General features: G+C 38.8%; 1 protein-coding gene across 2 annotated transcripts; it reads right to left on the reverse strand.

Moving 5' to 3' along the window:
• Nucleotides 1–214: 214 nt before the first annotated feature.
• MCM3 (minichromosome maintenance complex component 3) lies at nt 215–27927 on the reverse strand. Of its 2 annotated transcripts, XM_077162052.1 has the most exons (17): nt 27542–27909; nt 26349–26461; nt 25711–25919; nt 25214–25344; nt 15576–15814; nt 14982–15090; nt 13747–13900; nt 13307–13438; nt 12542–12750; nt 10563–10737; nt 10054–10180; nt 9043–9193; nt 4338–4478; nt 3296–3399; nt 2728–2813; nt 2121–2187; nt 215–954 (listed from the first exon to the last, which is right to left on the reverse strand). In XM_077162052.1, exons 1-17 carry the CDS (start codon nt 27617–27619, stop codon nt 756–758), a joined length of 2424 nt encoding a protein of 807 aa, XP_077018167.1. In that variant the 5' UTR covers nt 27620–27909; the 3' UTR covers nt 215–755. The 2 variants fall into 2 exon arrangements, with proteins under 2 accessions (XP_077018167.1, XP_077018168.1); XM_077162053.1 differs by lacking the exon at nt 26349–26461 and having other exon boundaries at nt 27542–27927.
• Between the last annotated feature and the right edge of the window lie 17 nt (nt 27928–27944).

Raw genomic sequence — 27944 nt, forward strand, 5'->3', positions numbered from 1 at the left:
CACATCCTCATTTTGACATGTGAAGCGCAGTCTGCAGCTATCACAATCTCAGAAAAGGTGTCAGATGTACATCTTCCTCTGAAGGTTTTCCCTGTCCAACCCTGCTTCCTCCCCTTTTAATCTTTCCTAGGTTTTAACCCTAATAAGCCTCTTGCAATCTTAAAAACAACAACAGGATTGAGGTCATGTGTATAGTAAAAAATGGTCAAGTCTATTCAACTTCCCAGATATTTATTTAGGTCGAAAAGACATATTCAGTCTTAGCAGGTGTTACTGCAAAAATCTTTGTTTTGTATAACAGTCCTCAAAGCTCTCCACCAGCACAGAACAACCCAAAACCTATATTAGACCAAAGTGCTCTGGAAAAGAAAAAACAGTAACAATCAGCCAAAAAAAACACAAAAAGGATGAAGAGAAACAAGTTGTGTCCCACTCCCCAAAATAGTCAGAAGTCACATATCATTTACAAAAAACAGTAGTTTGGTTAGTTTGGGAATGGGAAATGAAGAGACAGATCCAGTGCCGTGCAATAAAGACTTAACAGTCACAATACTTCACCGCTTACTTTTCCTTCATTACACAGCGGCAGATTAGTTTCCAAAGCGTCCCAATTCCACTTCATCACAGGTGTCCCTCATCATCAGTTTAATTAACACTTATTCAGGGAATAAAGGCAAAGGCTAGGGTGGGGGAGGACAGAAAGCTTTGGAGAAACCTTTTTGGCAAAACCCCCCGCGTTCGGAGATGAGCCCTCTTCAGATGAGGAAGACAATGCCCTCAGACACCATGACCTGGTTGTCATCCTGCATTCTGCTCAGTGCAGCCTGGATCTCCACTGAAGAAAAAGGTTCCTCTTGGCCTCGGTTGATGGATTCTGTGAGGCGATTCATGCCCACCGATTGGGCATGGGCTTCCTGGAACACCTCCAAAAGGGCCATCTTGAATGCCTTCAACCTGCCCAAGACAAGAGAAAGGGCAAAGGTTGACTAAACAAACCCAAATGCTCCCAGGCAAGGTATTCCTTCAGAAAGCCCAAGGTATTAATACAGTACAGGTCACCCCAATATTCTTGCACTCATATTTCTGCCTGTGGTGGCTGTTCCACTCTGAGTTTCCCCCTAAAGCTAAATCGTTGTCCTCTAGAGTTCTATGCACATTGAGAAATGACATTTTAAAATTAGAGGCCCTCTATGAGTGTGGGAAATTGGCATTGCCATAAACTGTTGGTGGAAATGTAAACTGGTGTGGTAACTTTGGGGGGGACAATTAGCAACTTACTAAAATTTTTTAAAGCACCTACCCTTTGACTCCAGGATTCCATTTCTAGGAATGCATCTTAGAGTTATTTGGATGAGTGCGCAGTGATAAATACAAGACTGCTTTAACATACACAACAATTATACGGAACAACCTAAATGTCCATTAGAGAATGCATTAAATAAACCTTGACACATCTATACTACAGAAACCCTATGTAGTCATTAAAAACTATAGAAAGCATTTAAAGATAAGATTTTTTTTAGTGGTCTCTGGAAGGTGGAATTACAATTGATTTCAATGTTTTTTGCTTTAAGTACTTTTTGTTTTCCAAACTTTCCTCAGTAAACACACTGTGTGTTTTCAATTGTGATGTTTAAGTGTATAAAAACAAAAAAATTAACAGTAGTTATGGAGTTTCACTGGTGTCCAGTACTGAAATTTACAGACAAGCATGCTTTCTAAAACCTGAGTGATAAAGAATTCTTTACTTCAAAGCAAATGGCTACAATTCAATAAGGGAAAGATATAAATAAGACACAATTTTGTCCCTGTTGTAAGACTTTTATCCCTGACCCTACAAGTACAAAATAACTTAAAATTCCCAGAGAGAATTATTAATTTTTAAAAACTATAAAATGTGAACAACTGGGGATACCTGGATAAAGATAGACAAAAGCTTTTTATTCTTGTAATTTTTTCTGCATATTTGATTTTATAATCAGAATATAGAATATTTTACAAATTCTTGGGTCTCCAGTTTTGAGCTCCACTGATAACCAGCTTGTGTCATATTCTTTCCCCAGGAATAAGTCCTTGTCACACTGCCATATGGAACTCATAAACACAGTATCCCTCCTCACCTGGATTCACTCAACTCCACCTTCTGGGTCTCCTTGGTCTCCTGAGAGTCCATCTTTGGAGTGTGAACTTCAGAGGATTAATAATAGTTAGGAGAGAATGGGAAAACACCAAGATAAAGCAATTTTCACAAACACCAGAATTTATTTTTCCACTGCCCATCCCTTATCCAGTCTGCAGGACACCCATGCTTTCTAAGTTTCCTACCGGGCCAGACAGAACAACTAGAATAAAGGGAAACGCCTACTGAATAAGGCCCTCAACATACATAACTAGGTTTGGCAAAAAAGCACAGCTCTTTGAGGAGAAAGTAATCAATCAAGTAAACCTCACTTTCCCAAGCTTTTACCATAGGTATCCCATGAAGTTCTTGAGACAAACCTCCTAGATAGGATTTCAAGGAGGGAACAAGATGGGAACCCACTATGTAATTATATTATGAGCCACTGATTGTACAGTATGTACAGAATGTGTGTATATCAAGGATGTTTGTATATTTGTTAAAGTTTGACTAGAAAAATGATATATTTAAAAAAAAAAAAGAATATGCAGTGGATAGAACAACGTTAAAGGAACAACCTCTCTGAACAACAGGGGATGCTCACTTACCTTGAGGCATTTCCTCCTCTGTATCACTGAAGTCATAGGGGTCATAGGAGTCCCCTTCCTTAGCATCTGAGAGGTGAGTCTTCCTCCTAAACAGTTAAGAAAAAGGCTCTGGGGATCCCTGTCCTGTGCCCATGACCACAGGGAAAAAAAAATAGAACCACCTACAATCAAAGTGAAATACTAAGTCTAGATCTGTACAAAGTGCTTTTTCTGAAAGAGAAAAAAGTACTAGAACACAAAACAGGCCCTACATCTCAATGCTCTTTTTCCATTTCACCTACAAATACCACTATAGGCATGATGTGAAAAAATAGTCTTGAGGATGAAATTTCAATAACACATATTCAAAAACCTTATTGAGCAGGTTACTGCTTCCAAAAAGATGTCAAAAGCATCATACACAGTCTGATGATCTACACAGTAGTAGAGGGGACTGCTTGCTCTTGCTCCTTCCCTTTGCTCTTCCAGGAAGATGATGTCAACAAGCAGCACTTGATCCAATCCCCACCCCCTTCCACAGTCCCAAACTGAGTCATTTAATCTCTCTCTTCTTTTTGCCCCATCATACCTCTTCTTTTTCTGCTCATGATCCTCCTGACTTTTTTCCTCTTCATCTTCTGTCTCTGATTCATCCTCATTTCGCTTCTTACGTTTCTTCTCCTTCTCCAGAACCTAGGAACAATCCAGATATGAATGAGTCACTGATACTGGGGAACTGAATAAAGATCTGTGAATAAAAAAGTGTCTTCTGCATCTTCAGCAGAAATGGCTTCCATGGGTCTAATGACCTATCTAATTCTTTTGTACCAACATTCCAGGGGTAAGGGAATAGGGTGTTGTCCATCTTAAAAAAATAACAGGTGTGTCAATTCCTTTCTCATAGAAGCCCTGAATAAAAAAAAAAAACAATGTCCATTCCATAATGATTAAGTGGAAAACAATTCAGTTCTTTACAAATCAGGTATTTAATTAAAATTAAGGGCAACCCTACCCCTAGCAAAGAGAAAAAGGCAGGGAAGCTTATCTCCCACACAACTAAACTCCCAAAGGGTTATAATTCACTAAATTGAGTAGAGGGTGGGCAAAAAGGAAAAAAAAGGAAATAAACGCTTCAACATTTGCTATCTAAAATGACAGAGATGCAACATCACAAACCAAAACACGGAAACGGGATGAGAGGTAAGTTTGATTGCTCAACTCTGGACACAAGTTTTGAGGTGCAAATGGAACAAATGAATAGACCTCCAGGAGGAAAAGTATAGAAGGAAGAAGAAGAAGAGCATCAAGGTAAATTCTGGAAACATCCACCCTTTTAAGAGGCAAAAAAAACTGTCTTAAGGTAGAATATATCCATTATAATAGAATCTCCAGGGTTCCTAGCATCAGTATTTTTAAGATTTCCAGCTGATTTTTCACTTATAGCCAGGCTGAGAACTACTGATACTCCAAGCTCCAAAGGAAGGAAAGAGGTAAAATGAACACTGGCAGACAAATGTTGCTTTCTTTTGACAATGTAAATGCAGATGTCAGTTCTGGAGACTGTAAAGACCGTGCACCAATAATTTATTCAGAAAAGCCTTTCATAGCTGGTCAAGCATGTGAATCCTCACCTTCTTGAAGTAAGCATACTGGACCAATTCCACAGCTTCCTCTGCATCCTGCAGGTCCACAGTCTTACTCATACGGGCCTTGGCATGGGCTGTGGCCAATCGAATCAAAGTTTCCAGTGTTCGTGCTGTAACTGGAGATGTCTGACAAGAAAACAAGAGAGGACTGCTTATCCAGATTTAGGCATGCCCATCTTTCCCAATGTACAGAAAGGGAAACGTAACGGTGCTACCAAAAAAGGTCCAGGAAGTCCCAGCAAAGAGTTCAAACTCTTGTTTCTACAGATACCTTATAAAGATAACAACAACCAAAAAAAAAACCAAGGAAATGTGAGTGTTAGGAAGGTGGGGAATAGGTGAACAGGGAAGAAGACTAAAAAACAGGCCTCTTACAGCTAAAGATAAATGCTAGAAGGATTATAGACATGAAGGAGTGGAATAACCACCAAGAACTGGCAGAATCATCTTTCTCAAAGCTCTAGAAAACAGTTAAAAGGTTGCAGTATCAGGGTGAGTACCAAATCAAGAAAAAGGTTACTTAAAAGCAACAGATCTGGTGCCCTGTCTGGCCCCTCCATACCTTCACCAGCTCATCAGGGAGCTAGTCCATGCTCCCAGTACAGATCCCTGATCTTGGTTCCAGAGTAACCCTTGTGAACATACTGGCAGCATGTATGTCTAACACAATCTGTCTGGTGGTGGCCTGAGGGACATGTCTTCCCAAAATTTGCCCAGCTTGTAGAAGGCAGCTCACAAAGCTTTCGAACTGAACCATATGCCCAAGAGGGCCCAAGAATAAGAGAGCAGTGAAGTCATGTTCCCTGGGGGAAGGGATTACTGGCTATAGGACAGTGCCCAGGTCCTTGAGGAAACTGTCTGGTAGAGAAGAGGGGACATTAATAATCATGTAAACAGAGGAATTCCTAGGGTCAATGCTACCTGCCCAAGAGAAAACTAGCAAAAAGGATCAGGAAGACCCCTATACCTTGGCCTAGAACTATTTTCTAAACTCACTGTATGGATAAGCCTCTAAGGACAGTGTTCAAACAGGTCAATCTGCAAAGACTAGGAGAGGTATTTTCCTCTTCTTTTTTTTGGTTAGCTTCTGGCATGCAAGAAAAACGCTGTCATAATGCTAGCTGGATACAATTATAAGGAACAGATACCTGAGTCTAAATTCCAGCAAAAACACATTAAAATATCAAAATATCTAGGTTTGAGCAAAAGGTACATACAGTAAAATGCAATGAAACATATAAAGAAACAGGAAGCAATGGCCCAGGTAAAGGAGAAAATTAAAGCATTTTAATCAATGTGGAGGATAGAACCTGGAACATTCCAGAGAAAGACTTTTTTAAAAATGGTCCTAAATATGCTCAAAGAGCTATAGGAAAACTTCCTAAAGGAAATCAGGAGAACAACGGATGAACACAAACAGAATGTCAATAGAGTGATGGGAATTATGAAAAGGAACCAAACAGAGTGAAAGATGACAGTAGTATAAATTTAAAATCCCCTAGAAGGGATCAACAGCACATTGAAGCTGGCAGAAGAATCAGAAAACCTGAAGATAAGATAACTGAAATCATTCAATCTGAGGAACAGAAAGAAGTATGAACAAAAGTGAATACAGCCTAAGGAACCTGTGGGGCAACATCAAGAATACCAATATATAGATTGTGAGAGACCCAGAATAAGAGAGACATGGGCAAACGGTCAAAAAAATAATGGCTGAACCTCCTAAATTTAATGACACAAATATACACATCCAAGGTGCTCAACAAACTCTAAGCAGGATAAACCCAAATAGACCCATACCAGAGCAGTTTATAATCAAACTGTCAAATGCCAAAGAGAATTCTGAAATATGCAATAGAAGCAACATGTCACATACAAGGGAGCTTCAATAAAATAATTTCTTATTAGAAATGAAAGAGGCAAGAAAGCAGTAGGATGACATATTTAATAAAATGCTGAAAGCAAAAACTGTCAACCAAGAATTCTATATCCAGCAAAACTGCCCTTCCAAAATGAGGGAGAGATTAGACATTCCCAGATAAAAGCTGAGGGAACTTGTCTCCATTAAACTGGCCCTACAAGAGATGCTAAAAAGAGTTCTGTAGATTGAAAGGAAAAGACAACAGACTAAAGCCATATTAAGAAATAAAGATCTACAGTGAGGGTGATGACAGGGTAAATATAAATGCCAGCACTACTGTATTTTTGGTTTGTAATTCCACTTCTCACTTCCTACAAATCTAAAAGGTGAATACATTTTAAAATGTAATGATAAATCAGTGATTTTGGATTCATAAGTCCCACTGAAAGGTATGCTTGGGAGTGATTAAAATGGAAAAGTTTATGTTGTGTATATGTTCCCACAATTAAAAAAAAAAAAGCAACTAAAGAAACAATGACAAATGCAATACATGATCCTGAATATGATCTAACAAGGGAGGAGAAAAGGTTCAAAGGGACATTACTGGAACATATGAAAAAACTAGACTATAGACTGTAAGCTTTATACCAATGTTAAATTTCTTTAATTTAATAACTGCACTTAAGGTGGTTACGTAAGTAAACAGCCTTGTTCTTAAGCAATATATATAGCAGTATTAAGTGCTCAAACCTACACGCAAGTGTTCAGAAAAGAGTGACAGATAAGAATGATAAAGTCAATGTGACAAAATGTTAAAATTGGTGCTCTGGATATTGGGGCAATGGGGAATAGGAGTATGCTGGAGTTCTCTATATGGGGTTTGTACTATTTTTGCCACTGCCCTGTAACTTTAAAAGTATTTCAAAATAAAATAAAATGCAAAGAGATAAAAATAATCATTTATTGTGGATCTACAATGCACTAGAAACTTTCTTTTTTATATTTGTCATGTCATCTAACACTTAATTACTTGGAATGGAAGATAACAATACCCTATTTTATAGATGAGGAAAATGAAACTCAAAGAGCATAAAGTAAATTGTTCAGGGGAAGAGTAGAAAAGAAGAAATCTGAGGACAAATTTTTAACAGTTAGGTAAACTCACTTAATTCTTCTCTCAAGAATATATACCAAATCAAAGGGGGTGATTTTATCTCTTGTAAGTGTCTGAATGGCATGCTTGGCATAATGAATCAGAATCCCTGCACTGAGGTCCAGGTAGGTGTACTTTTTAAAGTTTTAGGCAATTATGATTTGCCTTCCAAGTTAAGCATCCCTGACATTATCCAACTTCCCCCTTCATAGATAAGGAAACTGTGACCTGAGAGACAAAAGGATTTGTTCAAGGTCCAAAAGTTAACTGCAGAGTTAGGAACAAAACCTAGCCCTAGTTCTAGCATACCTCCCAATCCTCCACTATATGATCTTTTAGAGATGTGTCCTGGTCACTCCTACTTCCAAGTTACCCACACCAAAACATTTTAAATAAATTCACCAAACTTCTGAATGATTTAGAAACCTACCCAGTTTGGAGGTTATATATTCCATTACTAGCTCCAATTACTGAATTAACTTTAAAAACTAATGAAATCTTGGCCTGCAGTAGCAGAAATACAGCATCCAAACTAAGGGATTTACCAATCTCACTAAGAATTACAATAGTATATTATAGTCAGTTCTAGCTACAGCAAGACAGCCTTTGACATTCTGGAACATATCACATCAGAAAAGAAGAAAAGGAGATATTTAATCTGGAGAATTCGTCCAGAAAATAAAATTAAGACCTGGGGTAGAAATCATAGGGAAGCAGTATCGAACACAATAAATAGAAAAATATTCTAACATTTCAATGTAGTGATGTACTGGGCATGCTGCTGCTGGATGTGCTAAGTAAGTCCCAGCAGGGATTTCTTGTGGGACTGGAGTAATGATATGGGATCATGTTTAAATCTGAGAATCTATGTCACATAATGAGAGTTTTGGACTTGGGCCTCTCTGTTGTAAAATTCTGAATGGACTACACTTCCCCAACAGGTTTAGACAAATTCAAGGGAAGTTCTATTAGATTTCTAGAAATAGTTTTGGAATAACAACATAGTTGCCAAACTCCTACATATTTATCAAAGTCTAGCTCACATAACCAACACTCTCTGGCAAGTCTTTCCTGACATACTTCTGGGAAGTCTAAAGGAACAATTAATAGCTTCTTCATCTGTATTCCCTCATTCCTTCAAATTCATTTCTTTTTTATAAAAAGTACTGGACTGAGGGACACACTTATAACTACATGTATATATTTGTATTTATGTAAATATGTAAACATATCTATATATTTATATGTACATGAGTGTGTATATGTATATTTACAGATAGACAGATATTTATCTACCTTTATATATTTATCTCCCTTTCTGCTCCCCCCTTACAGATCTGAGCTCCTTGAGGACAACTCTTAATATTTTAATACTGCATGAAAGAAAAGAGTCTTGTTCCCAGAAGCTGCTACTGTGTTTGCTAAATGAATCACAGCTTCTGGAGACCAATGTCATTTGAACTAATGAGATAAATGTTATCTCTGGGGTTGTTATTTCATTTTCATTTGTAAAAAGAAATGACTAAAACTGTGTAACTGAAGCCATTTAGAACAGAAAGAAAAAGTAAGGATGAAGCACTAAGTTCAAAGGCCTTCAAAGCTCCCAGAACGCAGGAACCTCTTCTCCAACCACGTATTTAAGGAACTCCAGGCCCATCCTTCCCTTGTGTACTCACTCTGGCAGTGTCTGAGCTCATGCTGTCTTGGCTGCGCAGGCGTGAGTACTCTTCTGCAATGTAGGTAGCCGACTCTTGTGTTAGGACAGGCTTGATGATTTTGGCCACATGGATGTACTTCTTCATGAAAGCTGCACTCACCATCTTCTCCCTGGGCCCATACACAGTAAGTCCCCCTTTCCTGCCACCCCACCTGAGGTAGTGGCTTTGCCTCACCTCAGAGAAACCCAGGTCAAGTGGCAAAGCAGAGACATGTCCTAGAACCCATTATTCACAACCCCTAGTCCTTTCACATATTCTTATTCATTTTTACAACCTCATGAGGTAGACAGATAGGCTAAGTATTATTTTATAGATGGGAAAACTATGCTCAAAGAAGGTAAGTGGACTCAAATTCCATCTCCTCACACCAGATTCTGCATTTTTTCTTTTGGCATGGGCAGGCACCAGGAATCAAACTTGGATCTCTGGCATGGCAGGCAAGAATTCTGCCTGCTGAGCCACCATGGCCCACCCCAGATTCTGCATTGTTAAACCAATAATTCTGATGATTATGCTATGCCTCCAGCTATACCATGGCCAAATAGGTATGGAATCCCACATTTCAGATTCTGAGGATAATTTTCCTTTATCCAAACCCACTTGAAAAGTCTCCAGTCTTGCTACCCACCGATCCTTTTATAAAGTCACCAAAAAATGGCTACATGACACGCGCAATCCTTCATATAGATGAAGGTGACATAACACACTAATCATCTTTAAGGCATATAAGCAAAGTCTTCTGTTTTAGGAAAAGATCTGAACCTGAGCTGAATCACCCAGACATTTATAGGCAACAGGTCAGGATAAAGGGTTTTTATCTGAAGAACCAGAAAAGAAATCAGACCCACATAGTTACAAATCCAAGCATGACCACAGTCTGGGCAGCACGATACCCTAATGAAGCTAAGAAATACATGTGTTCTGATGACATTACATCTCCCTTGAAGGAGAGGTATGAGGCATGCTTACTTTTTCTTCTTAGTCCCATGCAGAAGGTTGTCATGCTTCTCATAAATCTGGGTGTCCTGCTGGTCTTCTTGATTAAAGTTAGGATCGTCTGTGGCCAGGATATCCACAGCACTACCCAAGGGCATAGCTAGAAAACCCAAGATAGGAGAAAGAAAAACAAAAAAGAGCTTAAATCAGTGGAATTCCCTCTTCTATAGCACAAGAAGGGAAGCGTCAAGACCCACAAAGCAAGGACCCAGAAGGAAACAGACATGTGAAACATGCAAATAAGGAAGGTGGCACCAATCATCTGGCCAACAGAAGATTCTCAAAGGTATTCCCACACTCAGAAATGGACCGAAAAACCTCCAAAGAGCAAGAAGGGGAGCTGACAAGATAGGATAGGATAGGGCATCTTCAAGATCAACCCAGATATTAAAATACCCACCACTGCCTGAGTTGGATTTGAACTAACTACATGTGTTCAGGATCCCTTCCGTTAGTCAGTCTTACTCTTGTCATGGCCTTACCGTCGCCATCCTGCTCCCCGGGTGCCCTGTAGCGGTGCATCCTAAGGACATGGTCCGAGATCTCCCGATCCTGCTCAGGATCCATCTGATCCAGCATGATGAAGAGCAAGTCAAATCGGGACAACAGTGAGTCCTGCAGCCCAATGTTCTCCATAGGAGTCTTGTATTGATCATACTAAACATAAGAAAAAGGGAAATAGAAATAACATCAGTAGGAAGAAAGGACAAGGAGGCTGGGTAAGTGACAATGTAAAGCCAGACCTTTAAAAAAAGACAAGTAGCAGTAAAGACATATTTTAAATCCATTAAGGGACTAAATTATATCTTGTTATCCACAATCCTTCTCAAATTGAAGCCCAGGTGACCTAAGTAACTCAGAAGTCCTACCACCTTCCTCCTAGGTACATTAAGCCCCACTTACTAGCTTAGGCAACTCTTACAGGTTGAGTATGAATTTAAACACCATCCCGCTCTTGCCAAGCTTTATTCTGCTCCTTGCAACCCAAAGATGATTCCCTCTGCCCTACTTGCTAAAAAGACAGTATAAGGTGGGTGGAGAAGCATTTGGGAACCTTGAAGTCCCTTACTCAGCTGGTAATGAGTAATATCCTAACTAAAATGTCAATGATCTATACATCATAATGTCTTAGGAATCAACGGAATTATTCCTTGGGATTCAAGAATCTCTATACTCTTTCAATTCAGGGTCTATCAAGCTGATGCCTACCCATCCACATACACTTGATAGTCAGAGGGTCTCTGGGTAAAATCAGTAATAATTTTGGACATGTTCACATTTCAGAAATGAGTTTGCCACTTTCTCCCCTATATTTCCCAGTATCATTCTTCAGAATGACCTATTACCATAACCTATAAAACTATGGTTCTCAACCCAGGTTACACATTAGTACCAAACTTTGGACCACTTTTGAACCACAGCTAGCAAGAAATCTTACCCAGAGATTTGAATTCAGAAACTCTAAGCTGAGGCCCAGACATCTGATGTTTAAAATGCACAACCAAAACAGATTATTTCCATGTATCAGAAATATTAACTGCACAGCATGGGCTCTGGGTTCAAATCCTGACTTGGCCATTTTCTAGCTTGTGACCCTTGAGCAAAGTCTCCATTTTCTCATCTGTCAAATGGGTATAATATATACCTACACCTCACAGGATTATTGTGAGGGTGAAAGGAGTTAATAAATAAAAAAGCACTCAGAAGTGTTATTTAATGAATAATTATGGTACAATCTTATACAAGAGCAACTGGGCAGTATCCACCAAAATATTAATGCATAAAACTGTATCCAGCAATTCTATTGCTAACTATTTATCCTATATATTCCCAAATGTACAAAATACATATAAAAAGAAGTTCATTATAGCTTCATTTGTAAGAGAAACGAGAAAAAATAAAAGGAAACCACCAAACACCTATCAAATGGAAACTTGTTGATTTTAAATACCTAGGCCTATTATGGTAAGCTATAATGCTACAAACCAAAGATAAAGAGAAAATTCTCAACAAGGATATGGTGTATTTGCTGGTAAATGCCTTAATTTTTGTTTCCTGAAATGCTCGAAGAGTTATTAATGGTTATCTCTTGGGAAAAGGACAGAAGAGAGAAGAAAGGCTTTACTTTTCATATTATATCTTTGCTATTCCAATTATAAATTCTGCTATCATGTGCATGTAGTACTTTTATTTTAATGTCAATACAGGTTAGGTGGGTTCTGAGACTGCAGGCCATTTTTGCTTTCTTCTCTGTGTTTTTTAAAAGCAACTTTTAACTCCAGGGGATTCTGATGTATACAAGTGAGGAAGGGCCACAATAAAACAAGGACAATAACAAGATAAGCTTACTTTAGTCTTTGGCCTTATCCTCCCTCAGGTCCCAAAATAAACTTCTGAGGTCAGTTATTCAGTAAAGCCAAAGGAAGGTGAGAACAATGGTTAAGTGCCTATTTCCACTCACCCTGCCATAGACAGGATTGGCAGCTGCCAAGACACTGCAGCGGGCATTCAGTCGAGCATGGATGCCAGCCTTGGCAATGGTGACTCGACCCTGCTCCATCACTTCATGGATGGCTGTGCGGTCCATGTCAGACATTTTGTCAAACTCATCAATGCAAACCACACCTCGGTCAGCCAGGACCATGGCCCCCGCTTCTAGACGCCGCTCACCTGGGAAGTGAGTAGGTAAAAATAAATGTTAAGGTCTGGGTTGTAGGAGACCGAGGGGAGGGATTTCAACCTCTTTCCAACGTGTCTTTCATTGTAGCATATCAGAATGTAGTAAAGTACATCAAAAGAAACCCAAGTGGGTCACCCTTTCAGCTCTAACCTCAAGTGTCTCCCTTGTCCTACTTTGAACTCCTAACAGCTGGCTTCCTTCAAATTTCCTATGTAGATTTCCTCTTTTAATCCCTATCAAGTGATTTCCCAACAAGACCTCTGTTCTCTTTCAGTGGTCTTCAAATTTCTTCCTCTAATTTATAGGATAGGACAATCTTCGTTTTAATTTCCCTCCCAATTTGCCAAGCTTTCTACTTTGAAACTCTTTCTAGGAGACATTCTTGTCAATACAGGGCCACTATTGCCAGATACTCAGTCCTTCAATCTGGACCCAAAGAACCTCTCAATTATATCTTCCCAACATAAGCCAGTGCCTAGGGCAAGCTCAAAGACTCTGTGCTCAACCTTACTGCTGGACCTTTGCTAAGGACCCTTACCCTCTTACCTGTTTCCTGATCTGTGGTGACAGCAGCTGTGAGACCCACTCCAGAGGAGCCCCTGCCAGTGGTGGGGATAGCTCGGGGTGCAGTGCAAAGAACATACCGAAGAAGCTGAGATTTCGCAACCGATGGGTCTCCTGTAATTGGGTGGGATCAGTGGTGACTCTTTAGGATCTGATAAAAGACATCTAACTATTCCCCCAGTAACTTCTGCTTTTTCTAGCAAAGCTCCTACAACAACAGACACTCAATAATTGGTTGTTAATATCTCCTTCACTTACCCCTTAACATTTTGTGGAATAACATTTTAGATATTTCAAGTCATGAAATTCAGTAACGATAATACTGCCAGAAACCGAATATACAATCCTAAAGATTGCAGATCCTTACAACCACACTTAACAAGCTAAGACCAAGAATCTAAAGCTAATCCCCAATGTCATACCTATTAGAAGGACATTGATGTCCCCACGGATGTGGCTGCCATTTTCTAGGTCTCGTTCCACCCCTCCCAAAAGCAAGCAGAGGATTGCCTTCTTGACATAGTCATGCCCATGGATGCTAGGAGCCAGTGACCTGGCCAGCTGGTCAAAGATATCCTAGAAAAGGGATAACCAGTTGAGTGAAAAGCCTACTAAGATTCAGTGGGGTCTGGCTGAGCTCCCACTTTATATTTTTAACCTACAGAAAATACTTGAAGAAATAAACAAACATAGACACTGTTCCTACCTGCAAAGCTCTAAGATAAATCACATCGACAGATCATTAACAGAAAGGCAGCGTGAATTCCAAAACTTGCTTAGAGGCTTAATTTTGAGGAAAAAAAAATTGTTCCTATATTTAAAATAATTGAAGTTTAATAAAAATGTGCTTCAGTACTAACTTTTATCATACATTTATATATTTTGGTTAATTCCATAAATATGGAGAGGACTATGAAAGGTCTACCATTGTGTTTCTTTTCCCATCTTCCAGTGAAATCTTCACTTCAGCCATCCAACACAAATGACTGGAAAAGATTTCTCAAAGTCTAAAATCTTGCCTAGAAAATAATTCCAGTATGAAACAAAAACCGTACCCAAGGAAAACCTCATAAACCTAATTCTCCAAAGATATTACAAAGTTGTATTTTTCAAGTGAAACAGCATAGGAAAAATAAGTAAACTTATCTAACCCATCTTAAAAAATAGAAGACAGGGGTGCACAGGTGGTTGAGTGGTAGAATACTCATCATGTGGGAGACCCAGGTTCAATTGTCAAATCAGGGATGCCCCCCCCACAAAAAAAAAAAAAAAGATGAGAAAAACAAACTGGCAAACTAAAACAAAATAAGACAATATTTTAAGTTTAAATAATTCATCACTGTCATCAATAACTTTAATTCATTCTTACAACAACACACATGCTGATATTTTAACTCACGGTAATATGTGTATTAGGTTCACTTAGCAACCCAGCACGCAGCACAACAAAAATGTTAAAAAAACAAAAAGTATCCTTTTACTTGCTGACTGGGATAAAACTGAAAGAAGCTAACACCAATACTCTAGAAAAAAAAAAAAAGAAATCTTGACCTTCCTCTTGACCCAGTACAAAAGATGGCCATCCACCCCGAACCAATTCCAACCCTCAAATCCCTAATTTTAAGGCATGATGCTATTCCCCCAAAGGATGCCAAACCTTGGAACGGGTTTTACTGAACTTCTTGATCTTGGCTATATCCTCAGCAGAGAATGAAGGCTGAACATCCTTGCTCATTTGTTTCACATTACAGGCAATTAGGACAGTCCTGAGATAAAGAGAATAAGAAAAGTCTACTATTTTCAATTCCTAACATCAGTAGCTATATTCACAGCAGCCTTTTAGGCTACTAACATAGAACAGCAAATTAGAGGAAAAAAAAAAGTTCTGAATTTAATGACTGAGTTTTTCTCAGGTGGTGACCCCATATGCTAATCATGCCTTGCCTCTGGAATTTATTTATTGCTACTTGACCCACAGAGTTTCAGACAGAAATGTGTATGATAAGGAGGTAATGAGAAACTACCACACAAATCATGAGGCAGCAATCATGTTAGCAGCAGCTCTCCACTTGTGGTGCAAGATAGTTTTTTCATCAGTTTTGTCTGCCAGAAAAGAGGTATCTTGCCTCCCCAACCGGTACAGTGCTCCATCTGTCAGATATAACTCTGGAATATGGCAAACCATGGAAAGAATATTACCAGAAATGGAAGCTGCCAACAAAATTCCAAACATTGACAGTTGATTCTTTACCTGAAGGTCCCCGAAGTGTAGCCTCCCTTCTTTCCAGGAAGGCAACGATAGGTCCCCACAACCTGGACTCGGTCACCAGGTTTCACTTTATCCACCAAGTCATCATCCAGAATGACATCCACAGAGCGGGGAAGCTGGCCAGCTGGGGCCTTCTCCGGCATCTCCTGGATGGTGATGGTCTGATGGTCCTTGTACACAGAAAGGCCATATTCTGTCTCAAGAGAATTATTCTCTTCATCCTAGAAAGGTATACAAAACAGTAGTTATCCCAACCCTGTATTAGAAATACCATACTGATCTGTTGTTGGAAACAATATTATTTGGAAATAACTTAATGAGGTTTTAGTATACAGGAACAACAACAACAAAAAGCCAAATACCTTCTCCAAAGTTTTCCATCCATAACTCTATCCTAGCAGCTAACCATCTAATGGGAAGAACAATCCATAGTCTGAAAGGACCATGGATGTAATACCACAAATTAGATTAACATCTAACTTAAGACTGTTATTTTCTCTAGTAAAGTTGAACATGACACTATGACACAGTATATGCACTCCTAATTAATACCCAACATAAACATTCACCAAAGCCATGTACTAGAATGTTCAAAGCAATACTATTCCTAATAGTCAAAATTATAAAGTCTCCAAATGTCATCAATAGCAGAGTGGTCAAATAAATGTAATATATTCACGTGAAGGAATACTATATAGCAAAGGGTATGTATGAAACATACCCACACAACGTGTGAGTAAATCATACAAACATAATTGAACAAAAGAAACCCGACACAAAAAAGAATTTAAATAAAGTATCAAATCAGGACAGATATTCTATGCTGTTAAAAGTCAAGGTAGTGGGAACAGCGTACAAGATGGCGGCTTACTGAGATGTGGAATTTAGTTCATACTCCAGAGCAGCTAGTAAATAACCAGGAACAGCACAGAACAACTGCTGGGGCCACATCAGTGTGTTTGGTGACCAAACACACAGCACACACCAGTCTGGACAAGCTGAACCAGCTGTGATCCCACCCAGAACCATTGAGTCCCCCAGGTAGCAGAGGCCAGCACCCCTCCCCGACAGGCTGGTTCCAGGAGGGGAAAGGAAATAGACTTTACTAACAGCAAGGACTTAGCTCAACCAAGCTCCAATTGTAGAATTAATTAGCAAATTCTGACTACCAAAAATAGACCCTTAGCTCAGCTGAACCTCCAGTAAAAGCTAAGGTTGCTGGGTTTTGCCCTGGCACAGAGGGGGCAGGGCTGATGGGAAAAGAAAAGAAAAAAAAAAACAAAAACAGGATTTTTTGGATTGGACAGCACAAAATACTTTAAAGAGTGTAGGCCCTGAAGAAAAAGAGGGGGCACAAAGACCTGAAAATACATAGAGCAATGTACCAATTTGAGCTCTTGATTGGCAAACCTGAGAAACGGGGTGGGGAGGCAGGGATGGGGATGGGGTCCTGCTCTGAAAAGGATTTTTTTTTCCTTTATTTTTTTGCTTTGTTTCTTTTTCTACAGCTTGACTGCTCTCTGGATACATCTGCAAGGCTTCTAAGGCTCAAACTGCCCCAAGCAAGGGTGGAATTAAGCTTGTCTGAGAGACAAAGAGGCTGGTCAGGAGAAAGGAAGTAATTCCCTGGAGGCTGTGCCTTCCCCAGGAGGGGGGTGGGACCCAGCTCAGGTAGAATCTCTCCCTCAAGGATTTCAGACCCTAGGGACAGGAAAACTGAAGCCATTAAAGTCAGCCTACAACCTCTCTGTCTCAACCATGTCCCCAGAAGGAAGAGTCTGCTGAAGCTAATGGTATCATATCACTTTATGCTGGTGGGACCCACAGGCTGACAAGTGCCACATATTGGGCAGAATAGGAAAAACAGAGTTTAGAGGCTTCACAGGAAAGTCTGTCAACCTGCTGTGTCTCACCCTCAGGGAAAACTGATGCAGGTGACTCTTTCCTCCTGAAAAAGGCCAGTCTGGTCTGGGAAAATCTGACTTGGGTCTTTAACACCTAAGTAGACCCTGCTAAGGGGGGCAAAAAAAAGGCACCATACAGGCAGGGCAAGAAACAAGAAAACAAGAACTGAAAAATCCTGATCTGTTAAAACCTATGCTAGAGGTCTAGAATAAGCTAAACTGAATGTCAAAGAACAGACAGATAACAAAGTATCCAGCAAGAAAATTCTAGGCAAAAGAGTGAAAACAATCTCCAGAATAAACTAATTAAAGAAATTAAGCTCCTAGACACTAGCAAAAAAATAACATCATACTAGGAAAATTGAAGATATGAACCAAAGGAACAAACCAACAATTCAAATGAGATACAGGAGTTGAAACAATTAATTCAGAATGTTCTAACAGTTCAAATCAATGAACTGGGGGAGATATAAAGGAGGCAAGGAATGAACAAAAAGAAGAAATTGAAAGTCTGAAAAAACAAATCACAGAGATTATGGTAAATGAAAGGCACAGGAGAAGAGATGAAAAAAATTATGGAAACTACAATGTTAGATTTCAAGAGGCAAAACACAGAATTAGTGAACTGGACGGGACATCTAAAAATCCAAAAAGCAAAAGAAAATATAGGGAAAAGAATGGAAAAATATGAGCAGGGAATTGAATGACAAAGAAGGACACTATGTGTTAATAAAAGGAACAATTCAACAAGAAGACATAACAATCATAAATATTTATGCACTGAGCCAGAGTGCCCCAAAATACACAAGGCAAACACTGACAATACTGAACAGAGAAATAGACACATCTACCATAATAGTTGGAGATTTCAATTCCCCGCTCTCATCAATGGACAGAACATCTAGATAGAGGATCAATAAAGAAATAGAGAATGTGAATAATACAATAATCAAACTAGACATAACAAACATTTCTGGAACATTACACCCCTCAATAGCAAGACAGCTTTTTCTCAAGTGCTGATGGATCATCCTCAAGGACAGATCATATGTTGGGTCACAAAGCAAGTCTCAATAAATTTAAAAAGATTGAAATCATACAAAACACCTTCTTGGATCATAAAAGAATGAAGTTGGAAATCAATAACAGGGAGAGGACCAGAAAATTAACAAATATATGAAGGTTAAACAACACACTCTTAAACAACGAGAGGGTTAAGGAAGTAATTACAAGAGAAATCACGTAAATATCTCGAGATAAATGAAAATGAAAACACAACATATCAAAATTTATGGGATGCAACAAAGACAGTGCTAAGAGGAAAATTCATTGCCCTAAAATGCCCATATCAAAATAGAAGAGCAAAAATAGAGGAATTAACTGTCCACTTGGAAGAAGTAGAGAAAGAATAGCAAACTCACCACAAAGCAACCAAAGGAAAGAAATAACTAAGATTAGAGCAGAAATAAATGAAACTGAGAACATGAAAAAATCAAGAAAATCAACAAAACCAGAAGTTAGTTCTATGAGAAAATCAATAAAATTGATGGACCCTTAGTAAGGTTGACAAAAAGAAGAGAGGATGCAAATGAACAAAATCAGAATGGAAGAGGAAACATAACCACTGACCCCACAGAAATAAAGGAGGTAATGAGAGGATACTATGAACAATTTTATGCTAATAAACTAGACAACGTAGATAAAATGGACAACTTCCTAGAAAGGCATGAACAACCAACATTGACTCAAGTAGAAATAGATGACCTCAACAAACCAATCACAAGTAAAGAAACTGAATCAGTCATTAAGAAGCTCCCCAAAAAGAAAAGTCCAGATGTGAATTCTATCAAACATTCAAGAAAGAATTAGTACTAATCCTACTTAAACTCTTCCAAAAAACTGAAGAGGAGGGAAGGCTATCTAACTCATTCTATGAAGCCAACATCATCCTCATACCAAAGCCAGACAAGGATACTACAAGAAAATTACAGACCAATATCTCTAATGAATATAGACGCAAAAATCATCAACAAAATTTTTACAAATCGAGTCCAGCAGTACATTAAGAGAATCACACACCAACACCAAGTAGGAATCATCCCAGGTATGCAAGGATGGTTCAACATAAAAAATCAATTAATGTAATATACCATATCAACAAATCAAAGCCAAAAAACCACATAATTATTTCAATTGATGCAGAAAAAGCATTTGACAAAACTCAACATCCTTTCTCACTGAAAACACTTCAAAGGATAAGAATAGAAGGGAACTTCCTCAACATGATAAAGGAAATATATGAAAAACCCACAGCTAACATCATCCTAAATGGGGAAAGAATGTCATCTTTCCCCCTAAGATCAGAAACAAGACAAGGATGCCCACAGTCACCATTGTTATTCAATACTGAGTTCAAAGTTCAAGCCAGAGTACCTAGAAAAGAAGAAGAAATAAAAGGAATCCAAACTGGGAAAGAAGTAAAAGTCTCACTGTTTGCAGATGATATGATACTATATGTTGAAAATTCCCAAATATCCACAGCAAAACTACTAGAGCTAATAAATGAGTACAGCAAAGTGGCAGGCTACAAAAGCAACACTCAAAAATCTTTAGTGTTTCTATACACTAGTAATAACAATCTGAGGGAGATATTAAAAAAATTCCACTTATACGATTACAACCTAAAGAATAAAATATTTAGGAACAAATTTAACTAAGGATAAAAAAAAAAGATCTATACAAAGAAAACTATAAGAAATTGCTAAAAGAAATCACATTAGACCTAAATAAATGGAAAGGCATACCATGTTCATGGATCAGAAGTCTAAATATAGTTAAGATGTTGATTCTACCTAAATTGATTTATAGATTCAATGCAATACCAATTAAAATCCCAAAAACTTGCTTTGCAGTAATAGAAAAACCATTAACCAAATTTACTTGGACGGGAAGGGTGCCCCAAATAGCTAAAAATATCCTGAGAAAGAAAAATGAAGTGAGATCTCACACTACCTGATTTTAAGGCATACTACAAAACCACAGTGGTCAAAACAGCATGGTACTGGCATGAAGATAGATATACTGACCAGTGAAATTGAATAGAGTGTTCGGATATAGACCCTCTCATCTATGGACAATTGATCTTTGATGAGGCAGCTCATCAAGGACAGGAACAGTCTCTTCGATAAACGGTGCCTGGAGAACTGGATATCTACATGCAAAAGAATGACAGAGGATCCATACCTCCCACTCTATACAAAAATGAACTCAAAATGGATCAAAGACCTAAACATTAGCGTTAAGACCATAAAACTTGAAGAAAAAAATGTAGGGAGATGTATTATAAAACTTGTAATAGGAAACAGTTTACTAGATCTTACACCCAAAGCATGAGCATTGAAGAAAGAAATAAACAGAAACTCCTCAAAATTAAACACTTTTATGCATCAAAAGAACTCTGTCAAGAAAGTAAAAAAACAGCCTACACAATAGGAGACTATTTGGAAATGACATATCAGGTAAGGGTCTAGTATCCAGAATATATAAAGACATCATTCAACTCACCAACAAAAAGATAAACCTTATTACAAAATGGGCAAAACACATGAACAGACACTTCTCAGAAGAAATACAAATGGCTAAAAGGCACATTAAAAGATGCCTGAAATTCCTGACTATTAGGGAAATGCAAATCAAAACCACAATGAGATATCATCTCATACCCACCAGGACGGCCATTATCAATAAAACAGAAAATGACAAGCGCTGGAGAGGATGTGGAGAAAGAGGAACACTTATCCACTGTTGGTGGGAATGTAAAATGGTACAACCGCTGTGAAAGACAGTTTGGCAGTTTCTCAGGAAGCTAAGTATAGAACTGCCATATAATCCAGCAATACCATAGCTAGGTATCTATGCAGAGGACATGGGGGCAAGGACACAAACGGACATTGTACACCAATGTCTATACCAGCATTATTTACAACTGCCAAGAGATGGAAACTGCCTAAATGTCCATCAACAAATCAGTGGCTAAACAAGCTGTGGTATATACACACAATGGAATATTATGCACTTTAAGACAGAATAAAGTCATGAAGCATGTAACAATGTGGATGGACCCTGAAGACATTTTGCTGAGTGAGATTAGCAAGAAACAAAAAGAAAAATATTGCATGGTCTCACTGATATGAACTAACGTTAATGAATGAACTTGGAGAATCTCAGTTAAGAAGAGAAGCAATCACGAGATAGAAACAGGGTAGATATTGGGTAATTGGCTGAAGGGATAAAGATCTTAAACTCTTCAAAAAAACTGAAGGACTGATTGTAAAAATTCAGAAATAGATAGTACAATACTACATGATTGTAACACAATAATGTAAATTCACTGAATGAAGCTGAATGTGAGAATGATAGAGGGAGGAGGGCTGGGGCACAAATGAAAGCAGAAGGAAAGACAGACATAAAGACTGAGATGGTATAACCTAGGAATGCCTAGAGTGTACAACGATAATGACTAAATGTACAAATTAAAAAATATTTCTTGCATGAGGAAGAACAAAGGAATGTCAATATTGCAGGGTGTTGAAAATAGATGGCCATTCATATTTTAAAATTTCAACTTCTGTGTGAAACTAAAGCAAAAAAATGCTTATTTAGTACAAAATTTATATTCTGACTACTGCATTTCCTAATATAACTTATATGGACAGCCTAATTGAACACCATAATTACATGGAACCATGAATAGGGCATCAGATTTTGTAGGTTTGTGCACCATCATGTTCCGATAAACCCCAGAGTGATCTGAACAGTGAATAAAGAAGCATTTGCAAAGTCCTCTTGAAGGAATGATAACAAAGGGGGAAAATTCAACTCCCCCATTTGGAGAATTCCTTATATTCTTGCAAGCAGTGGGGACAACCAAATCAATAGGCCGAATCCTCAATCTTGGGGTTTGTTCATTTGAAACATATCCCCACAAAGGATAGGCTAAGCCTACTTAAAATTAGGCCTAAGGGTCACCCCCAGGGAACCTCTTTTGTTCCTCAGAGTGTCCTATCTCTCTCTCAACCAACACAGCAAGCAAACTCACTGCCCTCCCCACTCTATACGTGGGACATGACTCCCAGGGGTGTAAACCTCCCTGGCAACGTGAAAAAGAAATCCTAGAATGAGCTGGGACTCAGCATCAAGAGATTGAGAAAACCTTCTTAACTGAAAGGGAGAAGAGAGAAATGAGACATAATAAAGCGTCAGTGGTTGAGAGATTTCAAACAGAGACAAGAGGTTATTCCTGGAGGTTATTCTTACATATTTAATAGATATCCCCTTTTTACTTTAAGGTGTATTAGAGAGGCTAGAAGGAAGTACCTGAAACTATAGAGCTGTTGTTCCAGTAGCCACGTTTCTTGAAGATGAATGTATAATGATATAGCTTTTGCAATGTGACCGTGTGATTGTGAAAACCTTGTGTCTGATGCTCCTTTTATCTACAGTATTGGCAGATGAGTAAAAATTATGGATTAAGAATAAACAAACAATAGGGGGAACAAATATTAAAATAAATTGAGTAGATTAAAATACTAGTGATCAATGAAAGGGAGTATTAAATGGTATAGAAAAAAATAGGGGGAACAAAGGTTAAAATATATTGAGTAGATGCAAATACTAGTGGTCAATGAGAGGGAGGGGTAAGGAGTATGGTATGTATGTGTTTTTTCTTTTTCTTTCTTTTTCTGGAGTGATACAAATGTTCTAAAAATGATCACGGTGAAAAGAAAACTACTATGTGATGAAATAGTGAACCACTGATTGTACACTATGTACGAAATATGTTTGTATGTTAAGAATGTTCAAGTTTGTATGTTGTTTTGGTTTGATAATAAAAAATAAATTTAAAAAAAATAAAGTGTTAAAAAAAAAAGTCAGCATAGTGGTTACCACTAGGTAATGTGGGAGCTCAAGAGTCTAGTTTAGATGCTGTGTATTCAGGTTGTGAAAATTCATAGAGCTGTACAATTATATGAACTTTCCTGTATGCATAATAAATTTCAATAAAAACCATTTTAAAGTTTTGCATCCCTGCCATTTGAATTTAAAAAAAAAAAACAGCTATCTCTTATGGAGTGCTTACTACTGTATCAGTTATTGTGTTATTATTTCATGAATCTAATGTAATTATCCCAACAACTCTGTAAAGCAGATATTTTTTACATTTCACAAATAGGGAAACAGGCTAGGAAAGAAGTTAAATAAATTCCCTAAGGTCACACTACAAGAAGCAGAGCCAGGACTTGAACCAGGTATAACTCAAAAGCCTTTGGCTCTTAAGCACTATACTAGACTACCTCCAAGAAATCTGCTGTAACGTATTTTAGGTCTCAAGCAAAGATTGGCCACAGTGATCAGCAAAAACAAGTACTCTCTAGCCCAAATATGGGTACCTGGATAAGTTTTAGAAGTTAAAGTGGAGACCATAATGAAGAAGAGCGCAAGATGTCTTAGCACATAGAACCAGCCTGAAGTAAAGTGACACAGGTCCTAGTTCTTAGGGCTCTCATTAACTAGAACCACAAGCAAATCACTTAACCTCACCAAATCTCTCAGCATTTCATTTGGAGGTAGTCTAAATGACTGTTAGAGTATATTTCAGTTAAAATTCCAAGATTATTCTTTTAGTTATTTGTATATTAGATTCCTCCATCTTTGTTTTCTCTTTACCTTTGTTTTTCAGCATGATCACGATATACCAAGGTATAATATTTTAGATTTATCTTATTTGGAGTTTGCTCAGCTTTGCCTTTTTTTGCTGCTGCAGCTGTTGTAAACAACAGTCTGGTCTTCATCCCATTGCATGAATTTATAGTAATTTACTTAATGAGTCTCCATTTGATGGGCATTTGGTGATTCCACCCCTCACCACTGCTCTTATGGATCAAGCTACAAGACATATAAGGTAAGCCAGAAGACAAGGACTGTGTTTTACTTACATCTGTGTCCTTCTTAGAGACTAGCAATATTTTGGATACACTAGCTCACAACTAAAAATTGATGGGGGGGAGCATTCTTTGATAGGATGAGTTCAGACATGAGGTAATCTATATTAAATATTTTCTTTTGTTTAATTAAGTAAGAAGGCCTTGCATTTTCCTCAATTCAGACTGATCTAAGAAAAGAACGCTTTCCTATGCCAGCTTTCTCTCAAACTAGCAAACTGCTCCTAAAACCAACATCAAGATTAATGGGATTTCTATAACCTAAAGTGGCTGTAGAATTCAACCTTAACAAAGTGGTATATTTGTTGTGTGACAGACTATTATATATGCAGTAAAATGACATGTGCAAAGATTTTATAGTAATATTATAAGTATTTTCCTATGTTCAGTTTAAAGCATATTACAAGAGATACATAAGATTTTAATTTTTTTTAAAAGATCTATGCAGAATGAATTATTTTTCTCCCTTCTTATAACTCTTCCACAATTTCCCCAATCTTTTAAAATAAATATTTATTCTTTTTTAAAATATAAGAATTATGAATTTTCCATATTAAACTCTGGCCAATAATTAACTTTTTCTTTGGATTAATCCTTACTATTTATTCACTTCATCTACTTCTACAAGATTTCAGATGTTACCCAATTACTCGTATGCTAGCAAGCACTTCTGATTTCAACCCCCAAAGAAGCCCTATTGATTCATTCCACTCACTTTAGTGGGATAGACAGAACTGGATGGAAAGGCCACCAGGGTAGTGAGGTCAGAATAACGCCGTTCTATAGTCTTCTTGGTAGCAGGACAGTAGTGGACACTGCGGACCACTTTGGGACGAACTAGAGAGCCTAGGAAGAGAAACATGCATTTAAAATCATCCAATTAGACAATGATAGAGATGTAATATGAACACAGGCAAGCCTACAATGACTACAAATACTGGGTTCTGACTAGTTTAAGTTTTTTCGATACTACCTATCATATACTCATTTTCGCATTTATATCTAGAACATCACCATATCTATGTAAAATGTTAAGTACAACTGATTCCACCCTAATCACTATGCGCACTCTGAACTCCTCCAAATTTCACCCATAATCTCAATCATTCACCTTTCTGAAGCCACAAGCTACCCAGTTTTACTTTGCCTTTTTTGGCTTTTCCAGCCCTGTGAAGTATAGCATTCCCTCAGTCCCCACTTTAACCCACTCACATTTAGTGACAATGCCCTCTACACAGACAACACAGCTGAGGAAGCAGGAGGTGAGAGTACGGGGAGAGACATGCTTAGAGCCAAAGCTTCCCTCCAATCCTATGTAGAATTCCTCATACTGCTTGGCATAGGTAGCATCAATGGAGGCCACAAAATCCTTTAAGGCCCGCTGGAAGGCAACCAGCTCCTCAAAGGCATTGCTCAGGAGGCTGCATATGGGCAAAAAAAAGAGTAATTAGGCAGAGAGGACAGAACTCCAAAAAGGTGACCCTGGAAAAGGAATTGGACATTCTTGGACCATCAAGACCAAGTCAAGACCAAGGAGTGGAAATCCAGTTCTTACTTTCTCTTGTCATCCTACAAGACTCAGTATAATAACATTAGAACTAAGGGTCATGTTTGTTTCAACTTGTCAAAGATGTAGAAATGATACCTAGTTAAACATTGGAAGGAGATGCACATGAGAGGAAAATAGTTACCACCTACATTTGAAAGAAGAAACAACAACAATATAGGAGCAGGTGAGGCTATGAGGGCTCCTAAGTCAATCACTTTTCATCTGGGTCCTCTCCTGGGAAGGGAGACATGTTCAGACATGGGGAAGAGGGTTATCTTCCTGCGATTCCCCTGCCACTTACCGATTAGCCCTCTTCTCATTTTTCCTACGCAGGTCATTCACATTAACAATCAGCCGGTAGTGGTTGTCACTGATCAGCTCCCGAACTTTGCCCTGATAAACTCCCTGGTCTTCCTGCAAAATAGTCACCACACATCAGCACAACCACAAATGTAAAAATAAGATATTTTAAAACAAAGGTAGTTGTCATAGCGAGATAAGCAAGTCAATTTCTGAGGCAGTGCTGAACCCCAGTATCCATTCATCAATTTCTCCCATTTTCATTCCTGGCCTCAGATTCCAAAAATGCCTATTTGCAACACTATAGGAATTATAACAATTTTCTCAAGGATAACGGTCCATGCTATTATTCCTAATATCAACAACAACTTATTAAATATTTCTGTATGCTTTAGTGGGGAATTAAAATGAGCTCAAACGAAGACTAAAAGAATAAATAAAAACCTTATTAAAATGTAAAGTAAATGAACTTTTAATATATATTAAAATGCCTTTTTATCTAAAAATTACGTATATAATCAAAGTATTTCATTTCCCAATCTTGTATGTAATAATATAGAATTCTCATATCTGGACCTAAAGGAAGGCCTGAAGAAGGTGACATTTGTTTACAGATAAAGCATCAACCTTTCAACATTCTATAGTTTTACATCTTGGGTGGCATACAAAACCCCCTAATCTTCATGTTACTGGGAACTGAAAAAGAATGCGGCCAAATTAGAAAGGTCTTTTCCTCCCAGTGGTAAGACGTTGACGAACACCATGGATTCTCACCTATATTCCCTCTCCCACCCTGTCCCCCAAAAAGAGCAGGACGTAATTTCGAAAAGGCCAGGGGGACGCTGACATTTTGTTTGCACTTGAAGGAAGCCTGTCGCCATTTGCGAGACCTGACTATTACTTGTATTGGGGAGAAAGTTACCAGACGGCTCTCTAAAGATTCAACTAGAGAGAGGCAATTAGCAACTGATTTCACAGCGAGGAGTTACACGTTCGGGCGGAAGGCTCCTCAGCCGGCCGTCGGCAAAGCGAGTCAGCCAGTCAGAGTAGGGAGAACTGACCGGCCTCTCGCTGCCGGGCTCTGTCGCTGCTTCGGAAAGAGCGGCATCCCGCGCGACCATTCAGCCCGCCCGCCGTCCCCGGGGGTCCGAACACCAGGGCCTCGAGCGCCCGCACCTCCCTCACCTTCCTCACCTCATCATCCAAGAAGTCCAGGTAATCTCTCTGCGCCTCCCGCAGCTCCACATCGTCAAGCACGACAGTCCCGGCCATGCTCGCTGCCTCGGAATCGCCTACCCTAGAGCCGCGTGTAGGACCCTTGGTAGACTCCGCGGCGGCACGAAAACTTCCGAGCTTTTCCCGCCACCAAAGAGTACCTCGAGGAAGGGGCGGAGACTCTGGGTGAAATACGCACTCTAATTAGCTGCTTCCTCGTAAACCGGAACACCGAATATCCAATCGGCAGCTTTTCTTCTCCCGGCTTTCCACGCAGCGCCTCGCGGTGGCGGGAAATACGCCATCCGGGACTCTCTATATTTCTCCCCTCCCCGCCCCGCTTCCCCGCCGGGAGAGCTGGCCAATGGGATGAAGAGAGAGC

This window comes from Tamandua tetradactyla, chromosome 5 (genome assembly GCF_023851605.1).
Source record: "Tamandua tetradactyla isolate mTamTet1 chromosome 5, mTamTet1.pri, whole genome shotgun sequence".
In the NCBI taxonomy this organism is placed as follows: Eukaryota; Metazoa; Chordata; class Mammalia; order Pilosa; family Myrmecophagidae; genus Tamandua; species Tamandua tetradactyla.

Coding starts and splice junctions, on each gene's coding strand:
- MCM3 (XM_077162052.1), bottom strand. CDS start 27,619: ATGGCCGGGACTGTCGTGCTTGACGATGTGGAGCTGCGGGAGGCGCAG. Junction 2,814..3,295: donor CATGAGCAGAAAAAGAAGAG/GTATGATGGGGC, acceptor TTAACTGTTTAG/GAGGAAGACTCACCTCTCAG. Junction 2,188..2,727: donor AGAGGAGGAAATGCCTCAAG/GTAAGTGAGCAT, acceptor AATCCTCTGAAG/TTCACACTCCAAAGATGGAC.